The sequence below is a fragment of the Lepidochelys olivacea genome (assembly GCF_965140295.1).
Source record: "Lepidochelys olivacea isolate rLepOli2 genome assembly, chromosome: 4".
Taxonomy (NCBI): domain Eukaryota; kingdom Metazoa; phylum Chordata; order Testudines; family Cheloniidae; genus Lepidochelys; species Lepidochelys olivacea.
This window is the reverse complement of record NC_140414.1, coordinates 98,084,764-98,112,699: the sequence shown is the minus strand read 5'-3', so window position 1 is coordinate 98,112,699 and position 27,936 is coordinate 98,084,764. Positions and strand designations below refer to the sequence as shown.

Here is a 27,936-nt window from a genome sequence, read left to right as displayed (position 1 = left end):
TCCCGTTCCCGCGGGGTCATTGTGTCGCTGCGGGTTTCCGGTCCCCCTCCCCCTCCCAGGGAGGTTTGTGTGTCGGTGCGGTTGCGGCACCGCCGTTGAGCCGTTTTTTTTTTTGCTTTCTTCTAGTCCCCCTCCCCGTGCTTGCCCTCATGGAGCCGCCCGGGCAGGTAGGGCGGGGCCCCCGAGAAAGGGAGCACGGCGGACCGGGCCAGGTACGGAGGAGCTGCCGCCCCTGGCTTGGGGCTGAGCAGCTGCGGGGAGCCCGTTGCCCAGGCGCCCCCGGGGTGCCTGGGGCCGGGCAGGCGCGAGGGGAGCTGTTGTGAAGCCGGGGAGGCCGCTGCGAGCGATGCGGGGTCCCCTTCCCCCGTGTGTCTGCAGGGCACGAGGGGTCCTAGGGCTCGACTGCGCCTGGTGTCACTCAGCGACTGCCCCTTCGCCGCCCGCCCCCGGGGGCAGCTGTTGTGTGTGAGAGACGCCGACCGCCCCCGGCCGGGCTGTGCTTGCGGTTCGCGTAGAGGGGAAGTAGCCTGATCCCTTGGCCTGCCTGTGTCCGCGCTGGCAGTCTCTGGCCTGGTGGCAGCCGCAGTTTGGGGCGACGGAGATTGTTGTAGCAAAACGTCTCTGCTATGTTTTCAGAGCTGGCCTCTCAGGCTGGGATCATTTAAATCAGGACGATTGACTAAAATATCTGAAAATGTTATCTGAGTGCGCCACTGAGGTGTCATTGAAACACACGTAGCAACCCCTTTTTGTTCAGTAAAGGGTGCATTAAACACCTCCTTAAAATTACTTGCAATGGAGATTTGTTGTGTATATATTCCCTCTGTCCCCACGTGCTATTGGTACTCAGGCTTCTCTTTTGGAGGCATAAGTAATAAACTAGCCTAGCCTAAAATACAAAGTGATGTCAAATAAATGGAATATGCTATGGGCTAACTCTTTATATGTAGCATTTCCATATATTGTGTCATGGAGATCACAACATTCATGACTTCCTTTCACCTCTGTGACATTTTCTGCCTGGGGCTCCTAGCCCCCACCATGGTGGGGGACCCTCCAAAGCTACCCAGCCACAGCAGGCAGTGGGGGGATCATGAAGCAGCCCGGCCATGGTGGGCACTGGGGGAGACCCTCCAGCTGCCCAGCTGGGGATCCTGCAGCTCCCAGCCATGGTGGGGGACCCCCCCGCTGAGCTCCCAGCCACCCCGATGGGGGGATGACAAGTGGATCCTACAGCAGCCCAGCCCCTGTGGGCAGGGGGACCCCAGAGCTCCCACTCCCCACAGCAGTGGGGGATCTGGAAGCCCCAGCAAGAATGGGTGCTGAACCCACCTCACTGTTTTGTCACAGATATTTTTAGTGAAAGTCATGGACAGGTCACGGGCTTCAGTGAATTTTTGTTTATTGCCTGTGACCTGTCCATGACTTTTAATAAAAATATCTGTGACAAAAACTCATCCTTAATTATGGATGTTCCTTTGTAATTTGAAGTTTTGCTCTTCCAATGCTGTGAGGTCCAGTTAATGAGAGAAATGTATCATGAATTGATAATGTAGACTGACTTTTCTCTAAAAATGTCATCTTTTATTCATAGTATTAGATGCTCACCACAGCCTAACATCACTTGGCTCTCTCACAATAATGGTGATGATCAGGCACTCCAAGTTCATGTGGGGAGTAGTGGAGGAATTGGCCAGCCTTCACCTTATAACATCTTATAGATAACTGAAATGTTTTATGTGGTTAGGACTTTTTTACTGTGTTAAGTTATAGTGACTAACACCAATATGATCCTTGTGCTCTGTGAATAGTTAGACTCTGTTTACCTTCAAGATCTGTCTTTTTACCCAGGCTTTTGTGATGGGAGGAATACAATAAGGGTTGGTATTTAAGTGTGTGGCAGGGTTTTTGGTTATTTTCTCATGTCTGGATAAGCTGCTGTGTATTTGCTTTTCAATGTTATTGTATCTTTAAAATTATATCTAAGGCAGCAAGAGGCCTGTATAGTTATAAATCTAACTAAATTAAATAGCTAATATTGCTAGCCTGATGAGGCATTCACAGGTGAATAAAGACCCCAATTTATTAAATTACAGCTATTTCAAGTGACAGTGTAGAGATTAGGAAAAGTATTTTTAAAAAGCTTCTTTCTGTGAATATTTTCATATACATATCTTTTAATGTTCAATTTTCATAATGAAAGAATCCTGTAGGTATGGCTTACGTACCAACAGAGGATGAAAGAAGAATTTTCAGGGAATGCAACGAAGAGAGCTTCTGGTATAGATGTGAGTCAAGTTTGCTGATAAACTACCTTTGTCTCCATTTTAATCTCCTCTTTCTTCTTTGTAGTGTTGTTTTTGCCATTATCACAGCTATTTAAGAATGAGAGCCAAAACCTACAAATCCTTACTCATGAGTAAGGACCATTTGTATGAGAAGCTTCACTGAAATCAAATTATACACTAAGATAAGTAATATTATGGAAGGAAAATGCTTGTCACATCTCCCTGAATACTTGATCCATTAGCATTTACACTAACTGTTTTTAAGATCCAGTCATAGGGCCCGTTTTGCCTCTCATAGTTACACAGGCTTGTAAAGCACCTCCCCACAATCTACTGTTAGTGTGAGGGAGCCTCTGTGCTTGTTGGGGTCAGCTCCCTGACTCCACCACCACGGGGCAACACATACACTCCCTCCTCAGCCTACACAGACTCTGCTGTCCCTCTGCAGGTTAGCGATAGACACACTACAACCTCTGAGCATTTCATTGTGGTGCTCAGCTCCTGTTCCACAGTATTGACAGATACTGTTCCCAAAGGAACAGTACACCTCAGCTTACCAGTTATATCTTAGGTCATAGCTCCACTTTACACACAGCATTTAGAAATGTTTATAGTGAAAACAAGTAATGTATGTTTATTTAACAAGAATAGAGATTTGAGAAGTAGCAAGGAAAAGTATTGGCAACAAATGGTTACATGTAAAATAAAATCATAATACACATTTTAGAGCCTAGACTTAACTAGATACTTTCCTGTCTAATGAAGTTTAGCTCACCCAAAGTCTTTGCAGCATTTTCCAGTGAGGTTGACTGTGACCCTCCTTTCATAAGACAGACCATGATGATTGTTCATCTCCTACATGAAGGATCCTGGGTGTATATCAGTACACCGTTGTACCCCCAGAATCCATTATTTTTACTTGTAAACAGGATATTCCCCTGTTGTTTTAGGTGTTGGTTTTTTTAAAGCTTTCCTCTCTTCTGATTTCAAAGTCTCTTGATTAGCATCAGGATCAATAATGCAAATAGGTCTCCATTGTGATGCATACAATGAACGATACATAAGTGATCAGACAGAGAGAGATAAGCATCTGCTGTCCTTTCCCTGAAGAGAACCTCTCCATGGCACATCACATCCTTGTGACCTGACTTTAACTTCAAGGCTTTAAGAACATAATTTTTGGTATAGATACTTCTTAAATATTATCCATCATTTGCAGTGTTGTTTTAGCTGTGTTGGTCACAGGATATTAGAGAGATAAGGTGGGTGAAGGAATATCTTTTATTAGACCAACTTCTGTTGGTGAAAGAGAAAAGTTTTGAGCTACAATGAGCTGAAGATCTCTCTGAAGCTTGTAAGTTTGTCTCTAAATACTATCCATACACCTGTTTCTCAGTGATGTTGATGATCTGTAAGCTACTGGCTCTTGGTAGAGACCTTACATGCCACGCTTTGATGAACTAGTGTTCATATGCTTGACCTCAGAGATCCCTGTAAATGCCTATGCCCCTGCCCCACCCTTGTCCTCTGTCAGTTCACGTCAAGAGTTCCCTGGATCACAGCCTCATCCTGCAAACCTTTATACAAGTTGGCCCTCAAAATTAGTCTGACTGTTCATGCGAGTAAGGGTTTGTAGGATTTGGATGGCTTTCTAAACCATGTAAATACTAGTGAAACATGCAAAAGACTGAGATAAGGCATTTCTATATTTTTGAATTTCTGCAGCAGCTTCATGCATTTTTTTAAATTGAGGTTTTTATTGAATTGAATATGAAAATGAAAAATTCAGTGCAATGGCTCCTGTTTTGATATTCAATTCAGTTTATTTTACACTGTCCTCATATTTTCAGTTCTGAGTTATGCAGATTATCTTTCATAGGTCATTAAGGTAAATGGGACAGTTCACACCTCTTAGAACCATTGTTTGAGTCTCTCTGCAACTTCAGTAAGAGAACAAACATCAATAAACATATTTTACATTCAATTTGCCTCTCAGGGTATGTCTACATAGCAACTAGACACGTACCAGGCTGGCTCCTGCCAGCCAACTCCAACTTATGGGGCTGTTGCATTGCAGCGTAGACTTCCAAGCTTGGGATGGAGCCCAGGCTCTGGGACCCTCCCACCCTGCAGTATCCTAGAGCTTGGGGTTCTCCCTGCAGCCTGAGCCCCACCAGCCTGAGTTAGCTGACATGGGTCAGACATGGATATCTAGTTGCTATGTAGACATACCATCAGAGGAAATCTCTGCAGCCATGAGCACTAGAAATATTTTATTTAATGAAGGCTGAGACTGGAGCATGACTCTACAGCAAACTGAATTGTGCAAATCATAATACATGGGGCCTGTGATCATGCATTGTCTTAACAGAATGATGCTTGCCCAATATACAATGTGATTTGTTTCAATTATCAAAACAATGTTTTTCACAAAATACTGAAGAATTATTGACCAAAATGGATTGCATTATTACTTTACATTTTTCCCCCCATCCAAAAGGCCAGCACTGCTTCTTCATTTAGGAATGGCCTGGAGATTATGAAATTATCTTTTCGGATATGAGTCTTCTGTCTGTCATCTGTGCTTTTGTCATCTAAAGAGTAGATTGCTGCACTATGGTTTTTAGGTGGCTGCATCTTAATTCTTTGTGGAAACTGAAGCTAATGTAGCATTTAGCAGTCTGTTTGTTGAACAGTATGTTTTTATGTGAACATAGTGCACTGGGACGCTGTGAGTTGAACTAACTGTCTGGTTTGGGGTAGATTCCTATCTCTCTGGAAAAACCTCACTTCCCCTCAATTTTGGGATTCTCTCCCAGCATGGTTTGAAATAGCTGGAATCTTGAATTTCCAGTCATACAGCAAGAATCCTCTTTGGTCCCTAGCTTTTGGGAAAGGGAGGTAATGATGAGGGTTGTAAGTGATGGGAAGATTGTGGGTTCAGTTAGCGATCATCTGATTTTTATTTTTTTTAACTAGGACATTGCTGGTGATTGGGGTGATGGTTGACATTTTAAAAAGAGCAGAGTAGTTGCTATCTTATTTTTATATATACATTGAAAGAAGTGAAATTGTTGAAACTCTAAATTAGTTTCCAAAATATTTCCACTCAGTTACTCAATTTTAGGAGGATACCTTCCACCAGATTTTTCAAATTTAAGTGTAGTGTTATCTTATTCATAGAGTTTAAGGCCAGAAGGGACCATTAGATCAGCTGGTCTGACCGCCTTTATATTACAGGCCATTAAACTTCAGCCAGTACCCCTGTATTGAGCCAATAACTTATGATTGTGTTTGGCTAACACATCTTCCAGAAGGGAATGCATCTTGATTTGAAGATATCAGGAGAGAGAGAGAATCCGCCACTTTGAAAAGATTGCAAATTATAATTCTTCTTTTTTTCTCTCTATTGATAAGCTACTTTTTCCCCCCACAGCTGTTCCTATTTCTGCAGTAAGCATGATTGTCACTCAGGGCTTAATTAAGAAAGGTAAACTTTAAAACATCTTTTGGTTTAACTTCAGATAAGTTTTACTTGTGCTCTCAACAAGGTTGTCATGCATAAATTTGATTTTAAATCAGATGTAAGTAGATTAGAAATATGTATAGGAAATATTGCAAAAACTTGAAGAGTGGAGAAATGCAAGCTTTTGTACATGTGGGGAAGAAAAAATATTCAGTAAAAGAAATATTCAGTGGTAGGGAGAAACCTCCAAAGCAGTAACTCTGAAAGAAATCTAGGGATGATAGTAGATTTTGGAATTGGATTGGAATGGAAAATACTTTAATATTAAAATATCATGATATAAATGAGGGTTTCCCCTCATCTAGAATATTGTATTCATTTGTGGTCATGTCTAAGGCTACGATTTAGTCACAGGTCATGGGCAATAAACAAAAATTCATGGCCCGTGTCCTGTCCATGACTTATACTAAAAATGCCTGTGATTAAATCTTGGGAGTGAGGCTCTGTGGGGAGACACTGGGGGCCATGACTGCGGGGGGCGCTGGGGACCGTGGCTGGCAGGCCACTGCTGTGGACCACAGCTGTTCCGGCCGGCCGGGAACCGCTGCCCGGGGCCACGGACCGTGGCTGTTCCGGCCGGCCGGGAACCGCTGCTGGGGGCTGCCGGAGCAGTTGTTGGTGTGGCTGTCCCCAGGGCCACTCCAGCAGTGGCCGGTGTGGTTGTCCCAGGAGCCACCTGAGCAGCTGGCCCTGGAGTCAGCCACTCTGGCCCCTGCAGAAGTCACGGAGGTTGCAGAAAGTCACGGAATCCATGATTTCTGCGATCTTTGTGACAGACACGGAGCCCTAGTCATGCCATATCAAAAAAGGATATTGTGTAACTAGAAGAGGTTCAGATATGGGCTATGAGAATGCAAAAAAGCATAGAAAAAACTTGCTTATGGAAACTGAAAAGACTGGGATTGTTTATCTCAGAGAAGAAGCAAATAAGAGGGGATATAAGTCTACAAAATTAATTGTTATAAATGAGGTAGAATGGGAACGTCTTTTTTTCCATGCCTAAGTAAAAACAAGGGAACCATCAATGAAATGGTGCCACATTCAAAACTCATACTTGGAAGTACATATTCATGCGATGTGTAATTAAACTGGATGCCATAGGATGTTGCTGAGACCAAGACCGTGGCAAGATTCAAAACGTATTTGACATTTCTATGGATTTCAAGAATATTTAGACATAAAATATCAAGTATTTAAAAAAATAAGTGGGAAGGGCTGTAAAACTTTACGCATCAGGGTTTAAACCAGTGGTCACCAACCGGTTGATTGCGGGGGTGGAGAGGCAGGGTTCTCCCTCTGTGCACTGCTCCTGCCTGCAAGCACTGCCCTCGTAGCTCCCATTGGCTGGAACGGGGAGCTGTGGCCAATGGGAGCTGCAGGGGCGGTGCTTGCAGAGAGGGGCAGTGTGTGGAGCCATGTGCTGCCCGCCTCCTCCCAGGGGCTGCAGGAGCATGTTGGCCCCTTCCAGGAGTGGTGTGGGGCCGGGGTAGGCAGGGAGCCTGCCTTAGCCTTGCTGTGCCACTGGAGCCACTGGAGGTAAGTGTTGCCTGGCGGGAGGCTGCACCCCAGCCCTGAGCCTCCTCCCGGAGCCAGCACCCAGAACCCTCTCCTCCACCTTAAGTCCTAGCCCTGACCCCCGTCCCAGAGCCAATACCCCACCCCCTCCTGCACCCCAACCCTCTGCCCCAGCCCTGACCGCCCTCCCAGAGCCAGCACCCTGTACCTCCTCCTGTACCCCAACACTCTGCCCCAGCCCGGAGCCCCCTCCTGCTCCCAAACTCCCTCTCAGGGCCCCCACCACGCATCCCCTCTGCACCCCAACACTCTGCCCCAGCCTGGAGCCCCATCCTGCACCCAAACTCCCTCCTAGAGCTTGCACCCCTCACCCCCCCACACTCCAACCCCCTGCCCCGGGCTCAGCCCAGAGCCCCCTCGCACACTGCAATCCCCTTGGTCCCAGCCCAGAGCATGCACCCTTCCTAAATCCCAACCACCTACTCCAGCACAGTGAAAGTGAGTGGGAAGGGGGGAGGGAGGAGATGGAGTGAGCGGTGTGGGGCTTTGGGGAAGGGGCTGGGTAGATCCTGGGTTGCCCTTAAATTCAAAAAGTGATCTTTGGCATAAAAAGGTTGGAGACCGCTGGTTTAAACCATTCTCTAGCTGTTAGGGGTTAGAAGGTGACTTCCCTGGGAAGGTAGATTACCTTGCATCTGTGTGGGGTTTCTTGGACCTTCCCTGAGGCATGTGTTAACCTCAGTAGGAGACAGGAACTGGACTAGGTAGACCAAGATCTGCTCCAGTATGATGATTCTTATGTTCCTATGATAGTTTCTCTATGAGAGCTTGTAAGACCACAACTGGAAATAGTGCAGTCTGTACTGAGTAACCCAATTCCAGAAAGGTGTAACAAAATGAAGGGAGTTAAGAGAAGAATAACAAAATGATTAAGAAAAATTCAAATTCCTAGTCACATAGCTTCAGCAGCACTTGAAACTGCAGAAAGAGGGGAACTTAGAATTGACTGAAATTGCCTCATTCACCTTGTGTTGGGGTATTGCGTTCTCCAGAGAGCGATTATACATCCCATATATACTGCAATACCTAGTTGCACAAGGTGGGATAAAGCCGGAATTTTAACTCTTGAATTTTCTAGTTTTGTGGCTATAAGTCAGAAATGTTTGTTGGGATTTTTCTTCTTAAAAAGTTAAAACAGCTCATGTAGTGCAGAGGATTAACTACTATGGCATGGTCACATGAAAAATTAAATGTTAATCTGGTTATTTAAGTTCATCTTTGTGATCTTACTAAAATAATTATTTTACTTATAGTAAGTAATTACTTACTTTGCTTATTTTCAGGGATTCTCACCACTCATTCAAGGTTTGGCTCTCTTCCCAAAGTTGCATGTAAGTATAAACCACATGTTAGTTCAACTTACCAGAATCTAGTTCATGAAGTGCATCAGTTACCCTGCCAAAAAGCCAAAGCAACTCAACTGTAGCCAGCTGAGTCATTTCAGATGTATCTCAGTGAACTTTCTCTGGATTTATATTGGTGTAATTTGAGATCAGAAGACTTCCCTATATGGCAATCTAATATTCACAAATTCATTATTTCTCTATCATAAATAGCAAGACTTTCAAATTCATTTTTAGTCAGTAACTTCCTTTCATTTGTCCTTCCCAACAGCACAGCTAGAACTATAATAGATAATTACTAAACATCTCTTTCAATATTATTTCTATCAGAAATAATTAAAACTTATTCAGGCTGAGTGGTGAAGTCATCTCCAATTTAAATAAAGTGGCTATTCTGAGAAGTGGGATTGTTTAATGTACTGTATCCTTTCACCCACAAATTGGGTAGACTGTTATCAGGTGAAAAGTATCATTCCTCTGCACTCTGAATTCGCATGACAGGGTCTGCAAAATTTCTGTGTATAGCATTCATGTAAAACCCTGCAAGATTGCAGAAGTTCTTGATAATTATCCTCTGAGACTCTAGTAGTCCAAGATGGTAAAACAATGCATAACTTTTAAGAAATGAGAGGAGATTGGTTTTAACTTGCAGTAATGGCCTTCCAGCAGTAATTCTTTGTATGTGGTGAAAGTCATTGTAAAAGGACACTCTCAATTTAAAATCACACTACGGTATGAATTTTTTACTTGATGTTATTAAAAGTAATACTTAAGAGTGCTGTAACTGAAAGATTAAAGAAATACAAATTTTCTGTATTTTCAGTTTGCCTTCTGCAGTTAACAGTTTGTATATAGGCAGCTTCTCCTATTGTGCGGGGTCTTTCATGCTGCAACAGGGAAGAAAGAAACATTTATAATCACATTTCCTTTATTTTCTTTTTTAAATCACAAACATTTGCAGGAGACTTGGTCAGGTTTGTACCTGAAATTACTTCTCTCTTTTGACAATGACTATATTTCCAGCTGATAGTGCCAATTTAAATTTCTGATGACTCTTTGGCTTATGTAACTTTTCAGCATTATTGAAGTTTACAGGTCCAACTGTCTAATATATCATTTTAATCACATATTCCTGTTGCAGTGAAATCTGCCTTAAGAACTTTGCCAAAGCATACCCATCCCACGCTTCCTGATTTGAAGGTCATAATTCATGTCTCATTTGTTTCTTTCATGCTATCTTTTTTTCCTGGTCTCTGTGTATGCACAATTAAAGGAAACCTGCAATTTTATGTGAAGGATTTTGAAATCTGTGTAATCAGAAATATAAATCACTGTTTTAAAAAAGTCAGTAAAATAAAAATGAATAAATAGCAGTAAAACAGGAAGTTGTCATCGCTCCGCTCTGCCCACATAGATTCAGATCCTACTCACATTGACTTTAATAGCAATAGGAACAGGATCAGGCCTACAATTTGTGATAAGGGAAGTGCTGCTTCAAACATATAAATGAATGAGACAAAACTATCAGTCATTTAAGGCAAGTTCTGTTTTATTTTTTGTGCCTTGAACAATACTACTACACACATTTTTCTAATAAATAATAATTGCTACTTTGAAGGGACCGCCACATATTTCTAGTTCTGAGATGTATCCCTCCTGACCTGGTGCAATTGAACTTTGGGAATCTTCAAGAAACATAGGGCTAATTGGGACTACACAAGCATCACGTTAGAGCACAGAATTCTAGAAGTCAAGGTTATAAACAGTGAAGTTCCCAGCTACCTCATTTGTTGCTTTCTATGATTGGTTGTGGGTATACAGACTTTCACTTTGTACTGAGAAAACTTTCCACCAAGAATATTTGGTTGTAGTTTTGGTTGTTTTTTGGATTGGTAATTTCATGTAGTTTTTGCAAAGTTATAATCTATGGCTGTCTGTGGCTTGGTTCTGGGACATCATGTCAAGGTCAGAGCCTAAAAGACCAGAGTTAAGTGATGTATTTAAAGTCCCCCTCTCAGGTTAAACGCACAGACTTGCAGCCTGATGTGCTTTGATGATAGCCTGAATCGTAGTTTAGCTTGCTGGTCTTTTATGTGTTAGTTCTAAAAGAACAGATACATTCTGCTCCATGCCTTCCTCTTGACAGAGGCCCATGAACCATACTCTGGTCAGGGAGAGGGTGGTTACTTACTTGAAGTTCCCCTAAAGTTTTCAGACAGAAGCCTTTGGTCCTAGGCTTTGCATCTTGATCCTGCTTCAGATTGGCAAAATATTGTGTATCTGGTCTTGTGGCTGTTTCAATGCCAAAAGGCTTACATTGGGCTTGTCTATGCTACAGGGGCACAGCTGTGGCTGTAGACATTTTCTACAGTAATGGAACAGTTTTTTCCCTTGCTGCAGTTAGTCCACCTTCTGAAAGGTAGTAGCTATGTCGAGGAAGAATTCTTACGTTGACCGTGCTGCATCTATACTGGGGGTTAAGTCAATCCAACTATGCCATGTATGTCTCAGGACATTAGAGACATGGTGGGTGAGGTAATATCTTTTATTGGACCAACTTCTGTTGGTGAGAGAGACAAGTTTTCAAGCCACACAGAGGCCAGGTCTACGCCACAGATCTATATTGGTATAACTACGTCACTCAAAGCGTATGTCGTTATAGTCACTTAATCCCCCATTAGACAGTGTTATGTCAGTTGGAGAGTTTCTTTTGTTGACATAGCTACCACCTCTTTGGGAGGTCGATTAACCATGCTGTTCGGAGGAGCTCTCCTGTCGGCATAGGAGTGTCTTCACTAAAACACTACACCGGCGCAGCTGCACCAGTGCAGCACTGTATGCGAAGACAAACCCAGAGATCTTCCTCAGGTCTGGGAAGGAAACTTCCAACATCACAGCAAAATGCAAGGTGGAACAGATTATTTAGCATAAGTAGCGAGCACATATTATAGGGGACCATTCAAGATAGAGTGGTCCATTAACACCTCTGGAGTCATAGGACAAAAAGATGGGGTTAGTGAATTACAGATTGTTGTAATAAGCCATAAATCCAGTGTCTCTGTTTACTCCATGATTTTTAAATATCTAGCAGAGTAATGAGCTTAAGCTCCCAGGCTCATCTTTTGAAAGTGTTGTACAGGTTTCCTTTGAGGATGAGGACTGAGAGGTCAGATATAAAGCAATTACTTTGTGAAAAGTGTTCATTCACAGGTGATAAGGTATTTTGTCTTTTATCATTTTCCTGTGTGAGTTCATCTGAGAGTGTAGTAACTATGTGGGTGAAACCAGACAGTCGTTACTGGGGTATTTAGTGCACTGGATGAGGTATAACACCTTGTGATAGGCATGTATAGGATCCGTGAATCTTGAAAGGTGTGTTGTAGCAGTGGAGATGTGTCTGCAGGTCTTGCATCTGTTTGTCTGGTGTTCCTTTTGAGTTTGCATATGCTGGTCTGTGGGGAGCTTGCTTCTGGTGAGCTTGGAGACATTGGGGGGTTGTTTGAAGGCTAGAAGAAAGGGTTCAGGAAAGATTTCTTTCAGGGTGGTGTCTTTCAGGATGGGTTGTAATTGTTTGATGATAATCCCATATGAATTCTAGTATGGGGTGGTAGGTGAACCAGCTGGTTTGACCAGCAGAGTTCCCTCAGTGCTGAAGACAGTCTCAGTACAAGGGAAGCCTCAGGCTAAGCTCCTGATGGGGCAATCTCCCCTCAGATCTAGGGTTTGTTGGGCTTGACGTTGTGGAAGCATCTGTTCTGTTTTCCTTTGCCATGAAGCAAAGGGGTAATGTGAAGCAGAGCTCAGTGAGAGCTTCCATGATAGAGAGCTCAGTGCTGTCACATGAAGCATGAGAGCATAGTAGAGATCTGACTTTTAAGGCAATTCTTGGTCTTCCAGTATCACTGATCTCTTGGACTTTGATTCTTTCCTTTGGAGATCGTGCAGGTCCCTTGGTTTCAGCACACTTCTGTGTTCTGCACAGTGCATGTTCTTTGTTGCAGAGATCTGGTGGAGTCCTCTTTTGAATCCAGAGGATGTAACTAAATCTTCTGTTCCAGAGCCTTAATTCTGGGTCTTTCCATCTCTCTCTCGGTACTATTTGGGAGAGGATAGGAGGATCACTGTAATGGTTCCCTGCATAATGGCATTTTGGATTCTGGTGAGTTCAGTCTCTTCTTCAGGTGTTACTAATTTTTTTCCTTAGTGACCTGGTTGGTGGTGTGTGATAGTGTTTATGTAGATTCCTTTCTTTTGTCCCCAGTTAATCCCTGGATAATCTTTCCATATTGGCAGGGACCTCCTTTAACTTCTTAATAGTCAAGCAACTGTAGAAGGCCAGTCTGAGATGTCTCTTCCTCTCAATCTCTCTCCAAAGAAGGGTAAGATGCAGTCACTACTTTACAAAAGCAGTTTCTAAAAACTATTTCCCTTTATCAATTATGGTCTGTAAAGTCTATGGAACTAGGCAAAAGAAACACTTGCATGTAAACCCCTGCCTTGCTTTCCCCATTATTCAAGCATTCTGGTCAGTGTCCTTTCAGTGTTACAGGTCCCCTTTGCTTGGCCTCACTTCTCCAGTTTGTCGTCTCCTCCAAATCCTGGAAAATCTCACCTCTGCAGTCAGTTTTCTTCAACTTGGACTAGTTCTGCAGTCAACAGGTACCCAGTCCCTTTTGTTCCTTTCCTCTCTGAGTCTATCTTTGTTTTTAAAGGCAGTATCAACACCTTCTTTGTCCCCTGTCCTGGGGAAATTCCATTCCTTCAAACCCTAGCCCTTTGAAGGGAAGTTAGAGAAAACTGCTTTTCAGTAGGATGCAGTTACTCCTTTTTTCTGCCCAGGCAAGATCTTTTCAGATGCTGATGGTTTTTAACAACCAACCCATTCCTAGGCAAATGCCCTAGTGCCAACCCCCTGTCCCATAGCACAGTAAAAGGCAGCTGTAAGACATAAGGATACACACAGTTCATAAATCAAACTGGAATTTCTAAGTTGTACATTGATTCCCCGGATCATCAAAGCATATCTTCCAGAAAGGCATCCAGTCTTGATTGAACACCTCAAGAGATAGAGAATCCATCACTTCCTTTGCTAGCTTGTTCTAGTGATTAATCACTCTAACTGTTAAAAATGTGTCTAATTTCTAATTTGAATTTGTTGGGCTTCAACTTCCAGCCATTGGTTCTTGCTATGTTTTTCTCTTAGATTGCAAAGCCCTTTGATACCTGTTAGTGTCTCCCTATGAAAGTATTTATACGCTGGAATTCAGTCCACACTCAGTCTTCTTCTTGATAAACTAAACAGATTGAACTCTTAGACCCTTACTGTAAGGTATTTTTTCTAATCCTTGAATAATATGTGTGTCTTTTCTTCACCCTCTACAATTTTTCAACATCCTTTAAAAAATGTGGGCACCAGAACTTTATCTTTATCATTATCAGTCAAACTTGTAATCTCATTTAAAAAATGAAATCCAATTTGTTTGATAAGATCAATTGTCCATAAAACAGTGTTGATTGGCATTTAATTTTATTGCTAACCTTTAATTATGTATTGATTGAATCCCGGATCACCTTTTGCCATTATTTTGCTTCCCTTCCCACCCTCTGAACCCCTCGGTCCCAGCCCGGAGCCCCATCCCATACCCTGAACTCCTCATTTCTGGCCCCACCCCGGGGCCCACACTCCCAACCAGAGCCCTCACCCCTTTCCGCACCCCAACCCCAATGTTGCGAGCATTCATGGCTTGCCATACAATTTCTATTCCCAGATGTGGCCCTTGGGCCAAAAAGTTTACTCACCCCTGGAATGAGGGGGTGTGTTGAGCATGTTTGGTGGTTGTCTTGGGCATGCCCAAAAGAGCCTTCTGAACATCAGCAGAGGAGTGAAAAAACCTGTAATTATTTGAAAAGAATTTTTAATCAATACAGGGCATATTATTTAAAGGATGCTCTATGAAAAACTGATTTTTTTAAGTCCGTTTAAAAATGATGTAAGTTGTCTCTTTAATATATTGAGAGCTGTTTTGGAGGGTCACTTGTAATATATATTGAAATATGAAAATGTGTCTTATTTTGTTACTGTTCTTAAAACTCAAGTTAGGTAATGAAAACTAAAGGCTCTGATGTTAACCAACTCATCCATGTTCCACATAGATTGTATTTTATTGTATACGCTTAAAATTGATATTCAACACTTTAAAAGTGGGCAAGGGATAAAAAGAAATTTAGTTTATTTATGGATTTTGTGTGTTAAATGTTAACTTCGTATATATTCTGATTTACCTAGTTTTCTTTTAAAAGGGGTTATGGAGAAAGAAATATAAATGGATATTCTTGACTATATATGAAGTGTTTGAAGAAACAGTTCCTTAAACACTGGTTTTGCTAGGCAAGTTACTGGGTCATTGATGTAAGACTTTCCCTTTAATAAACCATAGACTGTCCCCTTTTTTTTAAAAAAAAAAACAAAACAAAACATTAAATGAAATGACTAGACAGATACCTTCTCTGCCTTAATGACTTATTGCCAGTCAGAATCTTTTATTAAATTCAAAAAGTGACATTCTTGACCTGTGAAGTAGGGCTGTTCACGACTTGAAATTACTTTTCTGTGAGTTTTTGTTCAAATATGGAACAACTTTATTCTTTTTTTAATTTTAGAATTTTCTACAATTTCCAGATTTCCTATTGAGTCTAAATTTTGTTTTGAAAAATAAAGTCTGTTTCTACAGACTCTGAATGAAATTGATGAGGCTCTCTGAGCTGCTCAGCTGGAAACGTTAAAGCCCTAGCTCTAGTCAGTTTCCAGGGCTGCCAGGCCTACTGTTGTGCAACAGGGAACCCAAAGTGTTGAGAATCCTAGCTTGAGACCCTTGGGAGTCTTGGTCCAGAGATCTTTATGATTGTCATCCTTCTCTCCTCTCAACTGCCACATCTGATGGCTGCCTGCTTGTCTCAGGTACTTCATTATGACTTTGTTCAGCTGTCACCTTACTCTTTTTAGTACCTTCTCTGGAAAAGGAGTACCAAAGAAATGTTAAAGATGCTGCCTTTTTTGTTCTTTAAATCAAAACTGAAGACTAACTTATTTTCATTTGACACTATGGCACCGTGTACTACATTTTTAAATGATTCTACTTTTATTGTAAAGTGTATTGATGTTATGGTGCAGAGTATGTCAGAGTTGCTCTTTTCTTTACATATAAGTTGCCGGTATATGTGGATATATTGCTGGAAAGATTTCTTACATGTCGGCCTGCCAGGAGAAATTCAAGAGACTGGAGAATTCCCCAATAGGAGAAAGTATACGACAAGGGCGCAGACCTCTTCCACATGAGTAAGACTTCAATTCTTTCACTTTCTTTAAGTTCTTAATTTTTTTTTTCTTTCTTGTAAGAAGTTCATAGAAAGATCAGGGCTGCGTTTGCAACTTGCAATGATCTTGAGAGCTGAATTTTTCCTTCCCTTCCAGCAACTTGTTACCTCCAGGAAACTCATTCTTTGTGAATTCACAAAGCAGCGGCATCAACTGAAAATTATAGTTTGAGCTCTGTTAGGTACAACAGAGTATTTTGTCGAGTCAAGCAAAGAGTGCTTTTGTAAGCAAAAATGTACTAGAGTGTACACTCAGACTTTGGTTTCCTGTGGGATTTACTCATGATAATATGACCTTACACAAGTTTTCTCTTGATAGTTTAGAAGACAACTGAAATAAAATAGCTTCACTTGTTGGAAGTGTTCCAGTAGTTTAGTTTGACTGAGGGTGAAATAGAAAGAGGGTGGAAATAATAATAAAAGGAAAGAGATCAGTAAGCAATACTAGCTAAGGAAGCCATATGGTGGACAAACTTATTACTTTCCTTTGTTCACAACTTTAAAATCTATAATAGTGGAGAAGCATGACGCCATTATGCTCTATTTGGGAAAAACTCATCAAGTTCTTTAAAATATTTCCTGTTTTGTTTCAGAAATGTTTTCCTACTTGATATGGTTTTTAATAACATTAGTTTTGTAACCTCTGACCTATATAAATCTTTATATAATTCACTGCTCAGAAAATGTTATTTGGATAGCAGTGAGCAGTAGTCTAGTTTATGTAATGGTTACTGTTACATAGACAGACGTACTTTTTAAAACCTTTTAACAAGGACTTGATTGATCTCTTAACTGCTTTCCAAACTGGCTCTCATCAAGCTCTAGTGCACTAAAAATAGATCATAGCCAGGGCAGCACAAGGGGGCGGGGTGGGGGGAGGCGGTGTGAGCTGCTGCCTCCAGTAAGTTCCTAGCATCTGATGGGCATGCACTCAGCAGCTGTCCCCTTTTGCTGCTCACACTGCCGTGCTTCATTCTATTAGTGTGCTAACTCAAGTATATCTCGTCAAACTGGGAATCCCACTCCCAGCTTAAAGTGTAGACTTGCCTATAAACGTGGTAATCTTATACCTATAGGACAGTCAAGAAAAATATATACACAGGATAACTGAATTACATCCCCGCCACTTTTTGCTTTCCTTTTTCTAGCCTCCTGAGACTCTTCCGTGCCCCCTTATAAAACGTTCAGCTTCCCTTCTACCCCACCACCCCCAAAAGTGAATATGAATGCTTAAATATATATATACACGCCATGTTAAGGTGGTGTTTTAAATAATTGTTGCGGGAAAAGGGAAAGGTTAAAATAACAATATATGGTCAATATAAAAGGTGTTGCTTTTATATTGTTAATTCTGTAATAAGATATATGTATCTATATGTGTAAAGACAATGTAACTGTAATGTCATATTGTAAGTGATCGAAAATATGAACAAATAAAATCTCCTTCTCTCCCTTCTCCTCCAAAAAACGTAAGAGATGAATCAGGCCTAAATTACTACAATAGACCATTTTTTTTGCATGTAACCAATTGATGTCCTCTTCTTTTAAAAAAATTGTTTCTAATCATCATTCCCCGTGTTAATTTTGTGCCAGAAAACTAATTCAGCAAGTCCATATAAGAGGGAGGAACATAAGACTTTTGTTTCCTCAAGATAATTCTTTTGTCCCCAGGATAGCTACTGTGACTTTTTTTTTTGGTATTGATAAGTCATAGCAGCTTCTAATGAAGGGTTTTAAGTTGCATCTTGGCTTCTCAAACCACACTTCTTCCCCCAAACTTTCAAAAATAGCAGCTACTGCTAGATTCTTATGCCACCACTAGCTCATGCAGGCACACCCTGTTCTATCTGTCTGATGTGTTTTGTCTGTGTCTGAACTGTCTTTGGGGGCAGGGATTGTGTCTTACAGTATTTATCTTGTAAAGTTCCAAGTCCATGACTGGTACTCTGTCTATATTCTGTATTTTTTTTTTCAGATAGGACTCAAGTTTCTTATGTATGCTCCTTTTTTAAAGTGTATATGTGTTAAGGAGGGGGACATACAGATCTTTTTGGACAGTTTAAGCAGAATCAATTACCTTTTTCTTTTAAAATCTGTTAATACTTAGTTTTAAAAATTAATTGTATTAAAACCTTTAATCAAGGACATTTTATTCCTCAACCCATCGTGTGTCATGTGCTTTAATTAAATATTTCCAATCTTAATATCCAATTGTGGTGTTTTTTCCAGATATGCTGCTCAAAAATCAGAGTTTGCAAATTTGCCTTCTCAGTCACCTTTTGGATCTTCTCCAGCAGCTGAAGCCCCACTTTCTTCCAGCTATTCACATGAATATAGTTCAACAGATCAGTCCGGCTCTAATTATGCACCAGTTCCATTCAGTTCTTCTCTGAATGAATCCTCTCCTACTGGAGTTACTGAACATAATGCCCCAGGTATGGCTTGTCTTAATAAAGTTTATAACTTCATAGTACATTAATTCTTGTCTCTGTCCTGGATGTCTCTTATCTTCAGAGGTGAGAAGAATGTGAAAGTAAAGCTTCTTTTGTCATGATGATAAATATGGTATATCCCCTTAATTTGCTTGGATGTATACATTCTGTATATTCAAATTGCCTTGTTTCAGCACCTGTACAAATATACAGTATTTTTTAGATTGCAGTGGTTTTTGATACTTTTCTTTTTGGAACTTCAGCACATTCCTGTATGTTGACACAAAGCACATCGATCTACAGTATGTTTCTGTTTTAACATTTGTCTTTTTAAAACCAACTTAACTTATATTTTTTTTAAAAAGATAACTGCAAGTAAAAATTTTAATTTACAATATAGGGTTCTGTTTTCTCTTGCAACAACTGAGGACATCACTGAGCCTAAAATTTCCTGCATCCTTCATGCTGCTTTAGGTGTTAATGATGTCCTGGACTGTTGCAGGGGAAACACAAGATCGTGAACTCAGGTCTTGGATGCTACCTAAATAAATATGATTATTTTCTGTGTGTGTGTGTGTGTGTGTGTGTGTGTAATTTTAATGTACTTTAGATTTTTAAATTTAATTTTTGTGAAAAATCTTTTCATTATTTGACTCTAAAAGCCCCTTCACACAACTAATTTTTGCAAACAGATTTAGGGGCTGACATTTTAGACACATTCATAATCTTTATGGCTCCTTACACTGAAGCACTTGAAAACTGCGATTTTAACAGAATCCAGGAGTTGCTCTCTCCATGTGTGCTGAATTTATACAATAATTGATAAAATATGAAGGGGAAAAAAATCCAAAATAAAGTATAGAAGTGATATTCAGAGGAGGAAATGTGTGCAGAAATGAATGCTTGCAGAAGTGAACTTGGAGCTGGCAATGCACACATTAACATTATGCATAGGTTGATTTTGATTTTTAACTGTTTTTAATTAACTGGGTTTATAAAACTGGACAGTAAGGAATAGCATGAAAGAATAATGAAATAAATATGTAATTAATCCAATATGGAGTTTTTCCAAATACAGTTATCCCAATAAGTCTAAGAAACAACCCACCTATTGATAACAGCAGCATTTTAATGTATAAAACATCATATTCTATCAAAAATCCTGATAACTGTTACCATTTAATGCAGACTGATGGTTTCTCCAGAAATGATTGCCTTTAATATACAGATAGACTGATATCTTGCTCTATTGAAGGACCTGCTGTACATGCTTTTGCTATTTCTGGAAGGACCGCAAGCCTGTATGCAAATCATAAACTTATCTGGATTTCTGAAAAGTCTAATTTATAAACTTAAATTTATTCCAAAATTATTTAGTTTTGTTATGCTTTTGTCAAGTGACCAAAACTTTCTCATCCACCAAGTGTTAAACAGCTTAAATCTTTCTGGTAATTTAGCAATATCAGAATGAGAAAACATAAATTAGTTAGTATCTTCCAGTTCTCACGTGTGCACAGAGACTGACAGTTTGTCTATCTCAAGCATAAATAAGAAAAAATCAATGAAGTAAGCTCAAAAATCAATCTTGATCTTCAAAAAAAAAAAAAAAAAAAAAAAAAGTAAAACTCTTGTTTGTTTCCATTTCTGTTTGTGATCCGATTTATAAATTTAGCTACTTTCTTGGGATTTACAAAGCTGACCATGTGTCATTCAAAATTAATAATAGTTCAGCCAAAAAAACTGGAAGAACAAAAAGAAAATGTAATCAGGCCCTAGAAGAGTCGTCATACCCTGAAATAGCGTTCTCCCCCTTCCCTTATTAATTGTAACTCATAGTCCCAGATATGTTGATCATTCACATAACCCATGATAGTGTTTACTGCTCAGTTTCTTGGATGGGAGAAATCTTGCAGATTGTAACATCATTAATGGTGTATACCAAAATCAACAGTTTGTCATTTTGCCTAGACATCTTGCTCCTCCTCTTAGGTCATGAGTTGAAATCCTAGCCCAATTGAAGTCAATAGGAGTTTGCCATTGAAGTCAGTGGAGCCAGAACTTGACCCAAGGAATAAGTGAGCCCAAGTATTTGCATTAACTCATATGAAATTTGAGTCTTATTTCACAGAGTTCAACCTATTTATCATTTTTTTTTTGTTTGATAATCTCCATAATAATTAAACTGAGGTACTTCACTAGCCAACCAAGCAAAGTGACTCTAATAGTTGTAGAACAACTGAAGATGTAAAACAGCTCAAATTTCTGGTTCTTCCACCCCCCACCCCCCCCCCACGATGCATCTGATTTTCTGTTCACCAAAGGTTTTGTTTATTAATCACCACTATATATTATTTGAAATGCTCTGTCAGTAGTAGTAGCACAAAATCATGGTGCTTAAATAGATGAATATGTTCTTATTTCCTAAACATGACTGGACTAGACATTCTTACTTTTATTCAGGGTCCCTCAAAGATATGACATTTTTAATATTATTGGGGGATGGTTAGGTTTTTTTTCTTATTTTATCCAAGAAAAAGCCTAAAGAGCAATAACATTTTTGACAGATTTAAAATGGGGGGGGGGAGGGGGTGAATGAAATCAAACCCACAAGCGTAATAGTGCTTAGATGCCATGGAGTTTGGGCACTTTATAAATACTTAGGTGGCTGATGCATAACATCCTTTTCTCTTCAGACCAGTCTGATTTTCCCTTCTCCAAAGTCTTCATTTTTTAAAAAAAAGTTTTGCTGTGCTTGGAATGCACAGAATTCTCTTTATTCTTTAGAGTCTGAAAATATGGAAAACTCTTGCTTTGGGTTGCGCTATCTGCTCAGACTATGACTGCTGTACCATACTGATGTACTCCCAACAGAGCAAAACATGTCTCTGCTGTCAGTCATGATCTAGGTGAACTGCTATCTGCTTGAAAAGCTGTTTGTGGCAGTGCTATACATAGAAATTCTGCTTTATGTTCTTATTTGTGTGTCACTACTCAGTTTTCCCAGCCCACAACTACTTCATAACATTGGTGGCATCTGAGAATAAAATGAAAAGTTTCAGAATGTATAGAGTGCTTTTACAATAGTTTTAAAAAACTGAATTGCAGTTTAGGATTGTGGCTGTAATGTGTCCCATTTCAGTCTCAATTGAGCTACAATTGATTGGCATGCTAAAAAAAAATGTTGAGTTAATTGCAGCTGTAATCAAGTGTAGTTGGGTGTTGCTAAATCTTCTCACTGCATATATGTATATATATATTTTTTTTTAAAGAACCTGTTCCATTCCTAGAAGAAAGTCCTAAGAGAAAAAGTGTCTCATACGAGGAGTTAAGGAATAGAAACAGAGAGACATATGAAGGAACATTAACACAAAAGGCAGAGACTCCAGTCAAGTCTTCACAGGAGAGACCATTTAAAAAAGAAGGTAATCTGATGCTGAATTGCTGCAGTACATAGTGAACATGGATGCCAAAGTAGCGTTGAAAAGGGTTAGAGTCTTGTGCTTTCCTTTAAGAAATCCCTAAAGGATAAACAAACAGTATCTTGAGGTGCAAATGACAGAATTGTGTTTCTGACTTAGCTCACATTTGAACTGATTTCCTTTCTATGTATGGCTTATGTACAGCATATTATATAGTTTCGTATTTCAAATTACTTCTTGTGTTGGAAAAAACATTGAAGCTTCAGTAGAAGATTATAATGATGGTACTACAATGATCAGGTTATCCATTTAGAGACAAATTGTGAAAAGCTTGATTAGTGCTTGGCTGCCTAGGCCTTTAGGCATATGGCTACGCAGCAAAGAAAAATCTGCAGGGTGTGCCAGCTGAATTAGGTTTGCAGGGCTTGGGCTGTGGGGCTGTTTCATTGCTGTGTAGATTTCGGGGCCTGGGCTCTAGGATTCTGAGAGGTGGGAGGGTCTCTGAGTCCATCAGTCTACACAGCAATGAAACAGCCCTGCAGTCTGAGCCCACGAGCCTAAGTCAGCAGGCATTGGCCAGCCATGGATGTCTAGTTGCTGCATAGACATATCCAAATAAATAATTTACTGCATCACCGCTCTTTAGCAAAGGGTTTGATAACTAAGGTTTCTGACTGAGTTTTTTAGCTCTTGAAAGGGTGTATGTTAAGTTAGTATTCTCTCAAAACAGACCACATACCTGTTTTTTAAAACATATTTTATGAATTTGGGGATTTGTGTAGTGTAGAATTTTGAGGGACGTGTCATTGTTTGCAGATGTTTACTGTTCTATGTTAAAATTTAAAGGAAGGAACTAGTACTTGGCACCAGTGTTGAGATTTTTGTTTTCACGCTGGAAAACAGAACTTTAGACAGTAAAGAATGAAGTGACCTTCAAAATGAAATGCCATTCAATCAGTATAAAGCTATCTTTGGGAACCACACTTCTTATTTTGAATAAAAAAATTATTTTGCTGTTTAATGCACTGCAGGATCTGTCACTTTGAATCTTCAGGCATTATATTCAGGCCCCCATATACTCTGCATCACAATGGAACCAAATTCTGCAGCAACAACCCTTTAATTTTGTGGCAATGTTAATTTATTCTATCACTGTGAAATACTCTACATTTCTACACCGCCCACCCGCATACGAACATATGCAGTTTTAGCCCATAGCTGAAAATATCAATTGACATAAAATTCTTGGGTGAACATTTGAAACACTGGTTATTTTCAAAGATAGGAGTTTTTTCACTCTATTTTCCATGGGGCCTGTAATACAATTAACTCCCCCTTGTGGGAAAAGCTGTAGAGCAAATGTAGCTGCAGGCTGGTCCTAGCAGGGCAAGGAGATAAAATATTGAGCACCTGCCTGGATCAAAATGATTATTTTTGTGGCAGACCCTCTGAATTACATGGATTCCTGGGGTAAAATGCCAACTCCTGTGGCTGTGGAATTCATGATGCCATGATTAAGATGAATGAGGAAGTTCACACCTCTTAGCTATTGTTCCAGGTTGTCTGTAGATTCAGGCAACTGACATTTCATCTGTGTGCATAGTTTCCTATTCAAGGTTTTCTCCACAGCCATAGAGACTAGAATCATATTTTCTTTAAATGAAAGCTCAAGTTCTGGAGCAGCACTTTGTGGCAAGGAGTAAACTCCACCGCAAAGTCTATGGCTATGGGATTGCAGAATACAAAGGTTCACAATTTTATTTATACTTTTTAATTTAGGATTTTTTTCACTATGGAACAATGTTTAAACATAACATAGGATCACAATAGATAGAATGTTATGTTACTTATCATCAGCTTTTGAAAATGGCACATGAGTAGTTCACTGAGCTTTCTACAAATAACTTGTAAATGTGGTTGCTTGCACTGTTTAGGAAAGTGAAGTAAAAGCAAAACTAAAATAAATGTAAATATTTGCTGGATAATAAATGACAGAAGTGCATGAAAGTCTGAAATTAATTTCAGGGAACTTACTGATGTCACTAACGGAGATGGTTCAATAGTAGAGCTCAGTGATTTTTTCAGCCTGTTTACTACTTTTTTTTTGAAATGTTAGATAGCTTTATAATAATGAGTAAAAACAGGAACTAAAGTTTAGGGTTTGCCTGCTTTGGGTTTAACCTCTGTGCTCTTAGTGTGCCTGCATAATTCCTGCTAAATTGCTGAGGAGTGGATGCTCTTCAGCAGCAGTCAAATGATAAGCACTGGGGCTCCCTTACAGCAGTTTTTTGGGGTTGGGAGCAGAAATCTGCACAAATCGTCAAAATTGAAACTATATTGGGAGGGTAGGGGGAACATCTACAACACCCTTCTCCTGTCCATGCCATTCTCAGACACCTCCAGTAGAGTCCTTTATCACTCTGTGCACGCACACATAACCCTGAGGCAAGCCCCAGTGCCCACGAGAGCCTTTTTCCTTGGAGATGCATCTCCCTTTTTTCTGGCCTTTATGTAAGAAAAGTGCACTGGTTTAACTAAAAGTGTAGTTGTAAACTGATGGGGTTAAACCAGTGCAAAGAGCTCTGTGGACCCTCTTCCTTTGGTTTTAAGCCATGCATATTTCAGTTTGGCTTGTCAATTAGAAATCAACTCAAGCTAAACTGAAATAAACCTGGCTTAAACTAAAATAAGAGTCCACACAACATGCATGGATTTAACCAAATCCATTTAAAATTGCACTTTAAGATGAAGTCAGTGCAACTTCCTCATGTAGATGTTAACAATGACAGATGGCACAATACTACCATCCTTGTAGTCACTTAAGCCCGTTACTTGGGTATCATCTTTGAATCCACCCTCTCTCTAACTCCAAACATTCAGGCTGAAGCCAAAGCTTGCTTCTTCCTTCTATGTAAGGTCCAGTTCTCCGTGTGCACCACGTAAACTCTCATCCTGTCTTGTCCTCTCTGACCACCTCCTTTCTGGCCTCCTGATATTCCCCTCTCCTTTAGAATCTTTGGCTGGTCTGACCATATTGTGCTCTTACACACAATTCCTGACAGCCCAGATCCTCCTACTGGCTCACTTCTCTCATGCATTTAATTCAAGCTTCCCCTCCCTTTAAGAACCAGCACAACTCAGCACCTACTGTCTATCTTAGGTACTTGTATACTACAGTAATGGGGGGGCCTCACAATCATTAATGTACTTACCCTCTCAACACCCTTGTGAGGTAGAAAAGTACTATTATCCTCATTTTACAAAGGGGGATCTGAGACACAGACCAAGTGACTGGTCCAAGGTCCCACAAAACATAGGTGGCAGAGCAGGGAACCCAGCTCTCCAGAGTCATAACCATTGGTCCATCTTTCCTCTTTCTCTTTATATTTATTCTTGTATCTTATTGTAACCTAACTCTATATCCTGTTTGTCCATATCTCTCCCAAACAAGCACCTTTTCATTTTCTTCCACACTGCCTTCACTGGACTAATCCATAAAACCATTACCTTCCCCTCCTTCAAGTCTGTCTCCAAGACCCACTTCTACATTGTAGGCAGTTGCCAACTGTTAAAGGCTAGGTAGTTGGCCAGTGGGGATTACAAATCTCTCCTTTTTGTTTTAAAACAAATATAAATTAAATATATAACTAATTACCTTGTAGCCACATAACTGTGCATATAACAAGACTATGCAATATTTGTATCTGTTATTCTTTCCCTGTTTCTTCCAATTGTTTGGTACACCCACTTGTTGCATCTTGTTTTAAATTAATTATAAACTCTGCAGGGTAGGGATTAATGTAATTGGTCCCTAACCTGACTGGGGCCTTTGAATACTGCTATAATAAAAACTAATAATGCCATCTTTACCCTTTCCCTCATTTTAAAAAGTACTAGACACTCACTAAAGTGTAACTGTCCCTAATCCTCACACTTCGAAAACACAACACATTTACCACAGTTTCAAATCACTATGTAAATTAAACTTATGTATTTAAACTATTTAGTTGTATATGATATTTTTTCTTTTTTCTAGTTAAAGTAAACAAGTATGGAGATGCTTGGGAAGAGTGAGAACTGAATCTTTGCATGTACTGAAGGAAGTTATCTTCAATCAGCTAACTTCAGCTCCATCTGTGTTGGTCATGAATATCTACACACTTTGGTGTATTCTGCCAAACTGAAATATGTTCTAATAAAGGAGACTAGATTTTATTTTTGACTTTCCAGAAGAGTGAAAAATTATGGATTTTAGGCTTAACATTGTGTAGCTTTGCACCATTGGGGAACTAGACTATTTATGAGAACAGTGATTTTAAACAGTTTGATACTGTTTAGAAATAATGAAAAAGGGATAGCTTGCACTAATTTTATAAATTTGTAGTGAGAGATAAGGCACTAGCATATGTAAACAGACTAAGTCAGATGTACTGGTGTTGAGAGGGGAAAAAAACAATCTTTTCAGATTATTCAGGACTCCCATTAAAAGTCACTCAGTAAAGCCTACCCTCATTTTTTTGTTTGTTCTGAAAGTAATGTGACATAAAATCCCAGTGGTATTTACACCCATCTAATTAGTAAGGTATTAAAATAGATTTTCATTTCTCCCATATTTTTGGGACTTCAAAGTCGGATCTTATTAACCCGCAATAAATCTTTACAACTAAACAGTAAAAAAAAGGCAGTGATGAGGAACTTTTAGGTACCAGAATAAATGTATACCTTTCATGCTCTTCAAAAACGTTTCAGAATAACATGCACATTTTTAGTGAGTTATTCTGACTCATCCACTACTGAGTAATTGTTCTGACAAGATCCAAGTTACCAGAAGCACAGAAAATGATTAAATGAAAGAAAAAGGAAACATTAAAAAACATCTGTATTTAGGCATAGTGGGGTAAGTGTATTAGTCACTTTAATTTTGGTGACTTGGGTTCAAATTCTGGCCTGGATTGAAAAATAATTTTGTGGTCTTATTCTTATTCCCATGTCACGAAACCACCGCCGTTTGTCAACACTTTCTGTCTCTTGAGAAGAGATCCCCTTGAATAGAATATAGCATTAGTATTTCTATTCAGGACTGAAATACATTGGCAGAGCTGTTCTGACACATTTTCCTAGTATCTGCTTTACCTCCCACATATCTGGATCAAAACAGTGCCACCATTCATTCTTTCATGAGCACTAGAATCTCATCTTCAAGCTGTGACCTTCAGCTGCTCTACTTGTATTCTTAGCCTGTCAGCACTGTCCCTGTCTGGTTTGGGGTCTTTTGGTTAAAGGTCTGCTGAAACTGATCAATATCAACCCTAACTTCATGAGAGAGGAGAGAGAATTCTATTACCATCCAAGAAAAATGCTCTTGAGGACCTCATTGATTCAATGGACCAACAACAGAGCAACATGGACAGAAAGATTCACCAGGGTGGTGCAGAGTAAGCTGAAATGACGATGAAAAATGAATGTAGAGAGGATGAGTTCTTAAAGAACCAAACCATGTTTAAGAACATCTGAATAACAGGTCTGTTTGCAGAGAAAGGAAACTACTTCGGAACCGTAAGTGGATGACTAGCATCAGGTTATCTTGAAGCTAACTGTATAAAAAAAAAAAAAAAAGACCCCAATTTACGTTGAGAGGCGGCTTTCAGGTCTGAAATGAGAGGTCCATGAAAGTACTAGAAGTCAGCAGGATTTGTACTGTTGTTGAATGATGGGGACATTTTAGAATACTGAAAGTGGTCAGATTTATCATGGGAGAAATGCATACAAAATTGTCTTGATTTCTCCTTGTTATACCCACCATTACAAAAAAGGAGAGAAAAAGGGCTTGTCTACACTACTGCGTGGGGTTGATCTAAGATACGCAACTTCAGTGACGTACTTAGATCTACTTACCATGGTGACTTCACTGCGGTAACTCAACAGCTGATGCTCTGCCATCGACTCTGCACTCCTCGTTCTGGTGGAGTACCAGAGTCA

General features: G+C 40.0%; 1 protein-coding gene across 6 annotated transcripts; it reads left to right on the top strand.

Annotated features, from left to right (window-relative positions):
- The first annotated feature begins 5 nt into the window (after nucleotides 1–5).
- OCIAD1 (OCIA domain containing 1) lies at nucleotides 6–26,172 on the top strand. Of its 6 annotated transcripts, none has more exons than XM_084626402.1 (8): nucleotides 7–212; nucleotides 2,204–2,288; nucleotides 5,725–5,778; nucleotides 8,673–8,720; nucleotides 15,939–16,068; nucleotides 18,336–18,541; nucleotides 21,808–21,960; nucleotides 25,994–26,172. In XM_084626402.1, the coding sequence occupies exons 1-8, from the start codon at nucleotides 150–152 to the stop codon at nucleotides 26,029–26,031; spliced, it is 777 nt and encodes a 258-aa protein (XP_084482528.1). In that variant the 5' UTR covers nucleotides 7–149; the 3' UTR covers nucleotides 26,032–26,172. The 6 variants fall into 6 exon arrangements, with proteins under 6 accessions (XP_084482531.1, XP_084482528.1, XP_084482530.1 ...); XM_084626404.1 differs by having other exon boundaries at nucleotides 8–167; XM_084626405.1 differs by lacking the exon at nucleotides 5,725–5,778 and having other exon boundaries at nucleotides 6–212.
- Nucleotides 26,173–27,936: the final 1,764 nt, after the last annotated feature.